The sequence below is a fragment of the Pyrgilauda ruficollis genome, unplaced genomic scaffold (assembly GCF_017590135.1).
Source record: "Pyrgilauda ruficollis isolate IOZ18807 unplaced genomic scaffold, ASM1759013v1 scaffold76, whole genome shotgun sequence".
Taxonomy (NCBI): Eukaryota; Metazoa; Chordata; class Aves; order Passeriformes; family Passeridae; genus Pyrgilauda; species Pyrgilauda ruficollis.
Window position 1 is genome coordinate 2,616,346 of NW_024529488.1, and position 10,300 is coordinate 2,626,645.

Below are 10,300 nucleotides of genomic sequence, written 5' to 3' on the forward strand. Positions count from 1 at the left end.
GTGGTTTTTTTTTTTTTTTTTTTTTTTTTTTTTTTAATGCAGCAGAAAATGTTCGGTTCTTGAAAAGTTACTGTAGCTTATTTCTGCCTTGCCTCCCACTTTTTGAGACGTTTTCTATATAGTTTATTACGAAAATATAAACCCACCGCCCCTCCCCATCCTTTTCAGACAGTTTCTTGCAAACAAGGAACATAGCTATTGCTCTGAAGAGAGAAAATGGCCACTGTTTCCCGACGGTGTATTACTTTCCACTCTTGTAAACGACAGTGAAATACAGTGGCCTACTTTTCCTTCCCTTGCTGTTACAAAAATATGGGAAATAAGGGTCAGAGCGGCCGAGCAGCGTCAGAAAGAGTAATTAAAATACACTCGTATGAAGGACCTTGAGAGACATCCGAGGCTCGGGCAGTTTTAGAGACTTTTTCCTTACTGCAGAGTGCAAAATAGGATTGATGTGGCATTGATTATCACACATAAAAACCAACAATAATAATTAGACATACAGTGAAGCTAAAGTGAATATTAATTTTGCTGAGAATGTGAGGATTGTTCTGCAAAATCCCCATAGAAAATTATTAGAGCATTCCACAACCTCCTTTAATACAGAGCACAGCCTCGAAAGAACAGAGGTGGAAGAGAAGTAGAAATATTTGCCTAAAAATTACTTCAAAAATAGGGACCATTTATTTTATAAATGCATAAATGGATGTATTAAATTTTTAACCCTTCAAGCTATAGGACTCAGGTATGGAGATAAAGTAATTCAGAGTTTCCCAGCTCCACACTGTTTAGATTGCTTCCAATGCTATTTGAATAAAAAGTGTGGGGCCATACCCACAGACACACACACATATAAAAACTTATGCATATATTTATAAAGACATAAATCAGAAAATATAGACAGTTTTCCTTGTTGCCTTCAAATTGCCTCATTTTTTTTGCATTTGTAGTAGGCCTCATTTCTTCATTCTACACTAAATGGGGGAAAAAGAAACTATAAACTCTGTCTGACATGAAAAGCACGAATCTCAAATGCAAACATAAGTATGAGGGTGCTAATCACCTCGAAGTAAACTCTCTGTAGCAAGGACAAAATCCCTCATGGATCCGAAAGTGTGGCTATTATTTTCTCACTCAATTTCCACACTTGCCATAAATAATGCTACTTTTTTATTCCCTTCCCCTGAACTTTTAATCGGGAGAATAATTTTTTCTAAAATGCCAGTTATCTCTAGACTGCAAATTGCATTTTGAAGATCCTGGGATGGAGTAAGGTGTGTGTCTTAAATTTAATTTAAAAAAATAAACCCACAAAATGAAACCAAAAAACCCTACAAAAAATACAGTATCTAGGGATAGTTTTGTAACTGTCTAGGGTAACACATAACAGAGTTGTGGCTGCCCCATCTCTAGAAGTGTCTGAGAGCAGGCTGAATGAGGCAGGGCACTGGGGTGGGATTCGAAGTATTATCTCTGAAGTCCTCTCCAACCCTAAACAATCTCTGATTGTAAGATATACTCTGTGAAGTATTTATCCATTATTAACACGGTTTCTCTGAGTTATGTTTGAGCTCTTGGGTGTGGTTTAGTTTTGGCTTTGTTTGTTTAGGATAATTTTTCGATCATTTTTAAGTTCAGAAGAAACCCCCATGGCACAACTTCTGAATGGCTAAAATTAAGGTGATAAATTTTCCTGGTTTTAACCAATATGTGTAACCAGGATAAATATCTTTACAAATATTCTGACATTTTAAACTGAACAGAAGAATGATAATGTTAAATTATTTCTGTAAATAGGTATTGCTTCATTTTTAGAGTAACTCGGAACAACTGTTTCCCCCACTCCCCTTAGATATAAAACAGGCTACTTCTATGCAACCTCTCCACTGCACCTCCTACCCCTGCCTCTTTTGTCTGCATTTTACCTATTTACAAGCTAGGAAATCCCAATATTATGTTCTTTGTAATTTGTCTCTTTATAGCATTTAATTTACCCCTGAACCTATTATCCAAATACTTGTTAGATACAATTTAAATATTTTTAATTTTTTGTTGTTGTTTTTGTAAAGGGTAATACTTGCTAAGCCTTAAACAGGGCATAAGATGGCTGCTTTTTTAACTGAAAGTTACCTCTTCCGTCCTTTATGCTCTCATCAAAACATCTCAGAACAATTTGCAGGATTGCTGTATTGTAGTATTAAAATGGATCTGTTTTCAGTGTCAAAGGCCTGTATGGTTGAATAATGATTCTCAAATGCAATAAGAGCAGAAACATTCCTATGTTAAGCAGGGACACTGCTTAACATGATTTTTAATTTTTTTTTTTTTTACTCCCTCTCTTAACTCTTTACTTTTTTTACTCTTAACGTAATTATTTTACTTTTTTAAAAACTTTTTTACTGCAGAGATATTTATAAGGAAAATATCTTTGCAGTAAGTTTCTCTGGGGGGAAAAGGTGGATTCCCCTCCCTCCCCGGAGATACAAGTGCAATACAAGGTTCTTTCTCAAAACACACTAGCATAAGCTGCGTTATTATTACTCAAACTTCACATATTACTCTGTATTGTTACGTTTTGATTAATTTGAGGTCCTTTGTTGATACTAGAATTGTATAATGTAAGATTTGCTTTTAGAGGGGGAAGAAATCACATTATTTCAATCATGTAATTTAAAATGTTGTGAGTTAAAAATGTTCTAGTATTTTGATACATGATTTGGAGGGTCAGTGATGCTGGGACATAATAATGGGACAGTATTTGTTGTTTTATGCTATTAGCTTTTAACACAATATAGTGTAGATAGAGATGGAGATACAGACAGGCCCTCTGATTTGAAGTGACATATTTATTTGTAAATATATTGACATGTCAGTTGTCAATTTTTTTTTTTTGACATGTCAGTTGTCAGTTTTTTTTTTTTTTTCTTCACAGAATTAACTAGGTTGGAAAAGACCTTTAAGGTCATTGAGTCCCACTTATTTTTATGCTTTTATATTCAGCAAAAGATATGTATTCCTATATTTATACATACATTTATGCATAAAATCCATGATCAATGCTATTTCACAGAAAGCGAGGCTAGGCAGTGATACCTGCAACACTGCCATGCATCACTACTGATTTGAAATTTTAAGACACCTGACATAATTAAAGAGGTTTTCTCCTTGGACTTACCTCTATGTGGCTCTCATTAATGTCAGAGAGCACAAGAAGAACTGGAAGGTACTTTGCCTTTTGTGTGGGGGTTCATATTACTTTCTTAGACTTCACAGACTTTTAAAAATCCATTCTTTTAAACACTATTTATTAATTTTAAATTTTTAATTATTTATTTATTTGTTTTAAATTGCCTATCTGTCCTGAGGGCCGCTTTGCACCATGCATTGTAGAAAAACCACGATGTGGTGGGAGTTCACCACCAGTCCCTGGCAAGCGAGGGTCTCGCCTCAGATTTTGGACCCTGCAATGGATCTTGCAATGCCACTTGCCCCAGAAACTTTGCAAGGGAGGCTCCTAAAGCCACTAAATGAAGACACTTTAGTGAGCCTCTGGCTTGTCTATTCAGGGATAAATCTGTGTTTATTTCTCCTCGTCCGAGGATGTCTCTGCTTTCGGCTAATAGTAAATATAGACATAAAATAGCCGTGTTTATCCTTTAGCTATGCAGAGCTCTTTGGGGGCTGTATCTGCACGGAGGATACTTCTGCGGTGTCGCACCGGTCTCTTGCAAATAAAAAACAGGAGATTAGGGAACTGACTTGGGGGGGGATGGGGGGGTAATGAGAGAAAATGGAAGAGGGAGGGGGATGGGTGGGAGGAAGACAAACAAAAAAAAGGAAAACAAAACCCTGAAAAACTCCCTTATTCCCCCTGCCTCTTACAAGGTCTGCCTTTGTAAGCGGCAGGAACTTCGAGGTGGCAGAGTAAAAACTTCACGGCGCGGCTCGTGGGTGCCGACCGCCCGCTCCCACCCGACGGCCGCGGGGGGGTCTCTTGGGGAGGGGGTCTGTGTCACAGGAGCTCGTCTGCGCCTGCAGCGGGGAGACGCTCGGCAGAAAGCCAAGGGGAGGAGCCAGATGCTTGGATTTTGAGGATCTTTCATGGCTGCAAGGCGAGATTCTTCTGCCTAGCCTCCGGCTGCGCGGCTGGATCTGCACCTTACCCTGGCGGGCTCTCGCCGCGGTTTTCCTGTTCCCGGGAGGCTCTGGCAGGGCCCGGCTGAAGCGATTCCCTTCTATCCGCTGCCATTAGGTTGGTCGCAGACTTGCTGCGGGCACGGCTCCCTTCCTCATCCGGTCCGCCAGCTCTCGGCAGGCACGGGACGGAGGGATGGACCCCCGACCCACCGCTCGGATGGGCTCGGGTAGGGCAGGGCCCCTTTCGGAGACAGAAACCAGAGCCGTCACTCGCACAAAAAGAGTCCCTCTCTGTTCCGGGAAAGTTCAGGTCCGTCGTCCCTTCGTCATGTCGTCGATCCTCCTGCCTTAGATACTCGGGTGACGCATCCCACCTGCCCCGGCCGAGGCAGCTGCCGTGGAAGCTGTTTGCCCGTGGGTCTGCGCCCCGCTCCCCTGCCTCCGCAGCCCGCTCCGATATGGGGAGGGGTTGGGGGCGCAAGGCCGCCGCCCCCATCCCCTCTCCCCGGTGAGAGAAAAACCCCCCGAGAACCGCCCGTACTTGTGGTGGGGATGAAACCGGGCTGCCCCTCCGAGGTGCCGTGCTTGAAGCGGGGATGGAACCGGGCTACCCTCCGAGGTGCCGTGCTTGAGGACCGGGCTGCCGCCGTCCCGCGGCCCTTCGCCGCCCTGCCGGGGCCCCTCGCCCCGGGCGGGTGCGCGCCTTTTACCTCAGCCGCTGGCAGCCGGGGGACAGGGAGAGCGGACACCGCAGCGCCGCTCCGCTGGAGAAGGGCCCGGAGCGGGGAGGGGACGGGAGGGGCAGGAGGGGGAGGGGGTGCGAGGGGGCGGCCGCTGCCCCCGGGAAAGGAGGAGCTGGGTCGCAGCGACGGGCGCGATCGCAGCCAGGGGAGAGGGAAAGGCATCGGCGGCCGAGCGGCTCAGGTCGGCGGGGGGCGATGGAGGGGTCCCCCCGTAACGACGGCGACCGCCTGTGCAGCGCCGCCGCCCGCGGGGACTGCGAAGAGGTGAGGAGGCTGCTGCATGCAGGCGTGGATCCCAACGGGACCAACGCCTTCGGGAGAACCCCGCTCCAGGTACGGAGTACGCTGGGTGGGGGGGCAGGGGGGAAGCTGTGCTCTGACACGTCGGCGGGGAAGGGTGGGCATTTCGTGTTTAGAATGGATTTTTATTGTTGTGATCGGAACCGTACTCCAGCCGTAGCTGTCTGAGTTCAAAAAGCCCTTTACTTTTTGCTAAGTCCAGCCGTCCTGTAAGCACAAGATGGAGATTAGTGGGGAATCGCTGTCAGCAAACGAATTTTCCTAGGAGATACTCTAAAGGAGAAGTTGGACTGCAAAAACCGCTTCCAGACAACCTGCCCAGATAGGTTTGGGGAAATGATCTGCGCTTCAAGCAAATTTCTTGATTTTTAAAATATAGCCCAAACAGGTCTTTTTTCCCCCAAGGAAATAGAAGTGCGGTCCTTTTCTAGTATATTCACAAAGAACCTAGAAACTGTGCTGATAAAAAATTGTAACTTGAAACTAAGTATGTATTAGTAGTCACCTCTTTCTTTTTCTTTTAGTAGCAGTAATTTTAACATTCTTTATCCATCAATAGTGGCAGTATTTATTGATAGATGCTAGAAGTACCAGTATGTAGAGTTGCTTTCCAGGCAGTTAGAGAGTTAAAAATGGGTTCTATTAATCGACATACTTAAGTAGACACTTTTTAAATGTTCGTTGAACGATTAATATATTGTGATTTAAATTAGAGTTTTGTATCTCACGAAGACTTTTCGAGTTGTTATTTAAAGAAATGTATTTGATGATTCATCTAATGCTCAGCTAAGCTGAACAGCTATTTTGGTGCTTGCACTTTACATGAAAAATGAAATATTTTTCTGAAGTGTATTACCGAGAACGGCTCTCAAAAAGTTATTCGTTTTACTTCCGTTTTATGTTCAAATTGCAGATGAAAAGAATCTCCAAACTCTTATAAATTATCTTTCCTTTCCCCATTTCAGACTAAGTTCTCTTTCTCCTGTCAGCAACTTGCAAAATGGCTGACACTGGAATATGTGGACCCTCTTTTTCTTTCTGGAAAAGATTAGTATCTGGAATTTAGATATTATGACATTCATAAGTATTATCACACTTGTACTATAAACAAGCCCAATTATTTGAAGTGGACAAACCAAAGTCCCGAGATAGAAATTGATAGAAAAACCTATTGTCTTAAGATATTTTTCAAAGTATTAAGTCACAGTTTATGGCGGTTAAAATTCCACTGAAAATGACAGGAACAGTAAGGGAAGTAAAACCCCATGTACAAATTTATTTTGGTTTTTGGTTGATTGGGGTTTTTCTGTGGCATCAAATATTGCCAAGTTTCTGCTACTGGCAGAAAAGCAGACTATCATTAGGAATTTGCCATTTAGACATTATCATTCGGAATTTTCCATCAGTTAAGTTTTGTGCATTGCTTGTGAGCACTCAGCAGCTGCTTTCACGCCTCTGAGAAAAAGACAGAGGTGAGAGAGGAAAAAAAAAGAGAAAAAAAAGAGAAAAAATATCTTGGTCCGAAATTCAGGAGGGGAAAAATCGAAATATCCACACCAAATGTCAAAAGGAGCTACACCCAGCTGCATTGCTCCATTGCTCTGCTGACCGTTGATAATGCATTCTAAGTGACAGGAACCTTAATGCAAGATCCCTCAGGTGCTTTGCTGTCACAAAATAGATGTTGTGTATATATAGCATACAAATATTTACAAACTCTTCATATGTGTAAATGTTTTTAATATATGTGTATGTCTAAATATGTTTGTAATATTGATACATGCACTATTGTTATATAATTTATATAAATATACTTATTATATATATTTATTATATAATTACATAAACGGTGTCTGTATTATGTGTATACATGTGTACACACACAGAGCTGTTCTGTATCTGTGTATAAACCTGTGTGTACATATATCTGCTTATACACCACAAGTACCATTTTTACCATGGTGTATAAAAATTATATACATTATATAAATGCGAAGCAGAACACACACGTGTTGTACCTGGAAACAAGTAGCTAATATTTTTCATTTATCATCTAATCATAGACTATCCCCAGTTGGAAGGGATCCGTACGGATAATCGCAAACGGCCGTCACAATGTATGCAGGCCACGACTACAAGTAGCAGACACAGCAGAATTACCCCGCAAAAGACAGAGGGGCCGGTCCGGCCGCCGCCAGCCCCGGCTGCCCCCGGACTCTCCGCGGAGGCGGCGCCCGGCGGTGCTCGGGGCTGCGGCGGGCGCTGACGCTGTCTCTCCCCGCAGGTGATGATGCTGGGCAGCCCGCGGGTGGCCGAGCTGCTGCTGCGGCACGGAGCCGACCCCAACCGGCCCGACCCGAGCACCGGCTGCCTCCCGGCGCACGATGCGGCCCGTGCCGGCTTTCTGGAGACGCTGGCGGCGCTGCACCGGGCCGGGGCGCGCCTCGACATCCCCGACGGCCGCGGCCGCCTGCCCCTCGACGTGGCGGTGGGGGGCCCGCACGGAGCCGTGGGGCGGTACCTGCGCGACCCTCCGCCCCTTCCGGGAGCCGGGGGGGCCGCCGAGAAGGCTGCGCGCTGACCCGCCCCCGGCTTGTCCCCGCGTCCCCGGCAGCCCACCTCCCCCGCGAGAATCCCCGCCGCCGAGTCACCAGCGAGCCACCGCGGATGGCGGCGCTCCCGATGTCCGTCTGCTGGGAAGAGTGCTTCTTTGTCCCGTTATCTCCAGGGCCCCTCCCGTGAGTCCCGGGCACTCCGGCTCCCGCTTCTGCGAGAAGACGCGTGCCGAGGTTTTCTCTATTTCCTGAGAAAAAAGAGGAAAAAAATCCAAAACACAATCAAGCTCCTGCTTCTCCCTCTCGTGATCTCCGGCGGGCAGAGCACAAGTGCCGGACGGCTCTTTTGTACTCTAGCGGGGGAAAAAAAAAGAAATACAATTAAATGTTCACCTTTTCCTCTTTTTTATTTACAATAAAGCTGCTTAGCGAAGTGAGAACGCAATGTTTCCCTTACTGGCTTGCTCACTGCCCTGCAAAGCTTTCTATTTTAGTTATTCCTTGAGACCCTTTTATGTTGCACTCCAAAATAGTGAACACTTTAGCCATATCACTTATAAATTTAATTAATCCCCAGAGCTTCTCCCCTCACAGCCCACTCAACATACAGTTTTAACACCAAGATGTAACAGTGATTGAATGGTAAAAATTTTAATGCTGATCAGCCTTACAGTTTGGGAACTACAAACATTTTGTGTAGCTGTATTTATGGAAATTCCTGTGAGAAAACAATTGGCAATCAATCAGTTACTGCATAGTTTTTTGAATTTGGAGATCCCATTTGCACAGAAGATATAGACAACAAGCTTCTTATTTTCAAGACCGTTTTCTGGGTCTCTAAACCAGATACTTGGAAACAACAACAAATGACCGAGTTTGGTTATAAATCTGGATTTTCCCACACTTTTTGGTTTCTGTTTCCTGTTTTTCATGTGTAATTTCTATAATCTACCTGATGTTCATACCACTTATGTGTGATTAAATACCTGCTATTATTCAGTAATAAAACATGAAAAAGATTGGCTTAAAAATAATTCTCTCCTCGTGTTTGAGTATTTAATGGCTCTGCATGAAGCACTACTTATTTGGGTGGTGTTATTTATTTCAACTTTTTTCGTTGCTTTCAGTTTTTGTGTGTGTGTCTGCATAAATAAATACGGATACACACAGCACAATCATGCAGGTCAGATACCAGGACTTTTGGTAGATGTGCATTATTTAAGCACATACATGCACAGAGTTTAAAATAGACAAATCCTTTATTTCTTAGCTCTTTGGGTGAACAAATGGAAAGCGAGCCCCATCACAGAGGATATCTGGCGTCTGGGACAGGGCGGGTGGGACAAGTCGGGCCCAGTGATGCTGGTGGCTCCCTTTCCGACTAGAATAGCCTGTAATTCTGAGAAGGAGCTTTTCGGTTTCTCTCCCTACCCTCCAGGCGGGCGGGAGCCGAGTTCAGCCTCTCGAGCTGGGGCCTGAGGACCGCTGTTTGGCACAGCTCGGCTGGCGCGGCGGCAGCGCCTCCATTCACACATCACCATCCCAGCCTCTGGGCTCGCTGTCCCCGTCCCTGCCGCCGGCTCTCCTGCCTGCAGGCTGCCCATCCCGTGGGAAGGAGGGCCAGAGCTCCGGGAAGTCCCCTCGAAACATGGCAGGGGGAGTGGCATTCACACCAGGATGCCCACGGGGTTTTCACCAGCTTCTCCTCACTCGGGAAAGCTGTGCCAAAAGAGTGTTACCTTCCCAGAGGCTTTGGTCTCAGAGCTGCCAAAGCCCAAAACTTCCTTGGGAAGTTTTCTGAAGAGGATGGAAAGTTCTAGGCATGGAGTTATGTATGGTGATTTCAGAGGCGGTGAAAATGTGGTTCATTCTTTGGACAAGGAGCCAGCAGTGCTGTGAACTACAAAAACCACATCTCAATTGCATGCAAATGCCAGCATCTGAATAATTTTACAAGTTATTTTTAAATTGTGGTGTCCTCTGTCAAACTTTAATAAAATACCTTCAGGTGTAATGGCACTACACACTACAAAAAAATTACTCCTTTAGAACACGATTCCCAAGCTTTAAAACAGGCAACATCCCCTCCAAATTCACCCAGGTTTATTGTGTCTAAGGATCCACAGGCTTTAAATCCTGTGTTCAAAGTCTTTGAAAGTTTCAGGGAAAACAAGAAAAATAAAAACTGTTGTAGAAAAGGAAGTCATCATCCCACCATCCCACCCTCTGATACAAAGGTGTGGAAATAACATTAACTTCATTGCCTACTTACACAGAAAATAAGCCTCACGTACTTTAAATCTCAGGAAGAAAATGGAAATGCTCAGTGTGCTTACAGAAGTGAGGATTTGAAGGTGGAAAAGGCAAGCCAGGTGCTGGAGGGGGAATCTCTGAAGACATTTGTGTCTTAAGTGCTCTGGTGGGGCAACCACTCATAGGGAGGAGATGATACACCTAGTTGTTCTATTTTTATTATTTTTTTAATCAGATTTCAACCAATCCTAAACTGACACTCACTGAAGTAATTAAACATGTCTTTTTTTTCTTCTCTCTCTCTCTTCCCCC

The 10,300-nt window shown here is 44.4% G+C and overlaps 1 protein-coding gene across 1 annotated transcript in view; it reads left to right on the forward strand.

The window, feature by feature from the left end:
- Positions 1-7,828, forward strand: part of LOC121363772 (cyclin-dependent kinase 4 inhibitor B-like) — an 8,248-nt gene extending 420 nt beyond the window's left edge. The window contains exon 2 of the mRNA XM_041486409.1: positions 7,465-7,828. Coding sequence (XP_041342343.1) covers positions 7,468-7,761 — 294 coding nt within the window. The 5' untranslated portion in view covers positions 7,465-7,467 and the 3' untranslated portion in view covers positions 7,762-7,828. The remainder of the gene's footprint in view (positions 1-7,464) is intronic.
- The last annotated feature ends 2,472 nt before the right edge of the window (positions 7,829-10,300 follow it).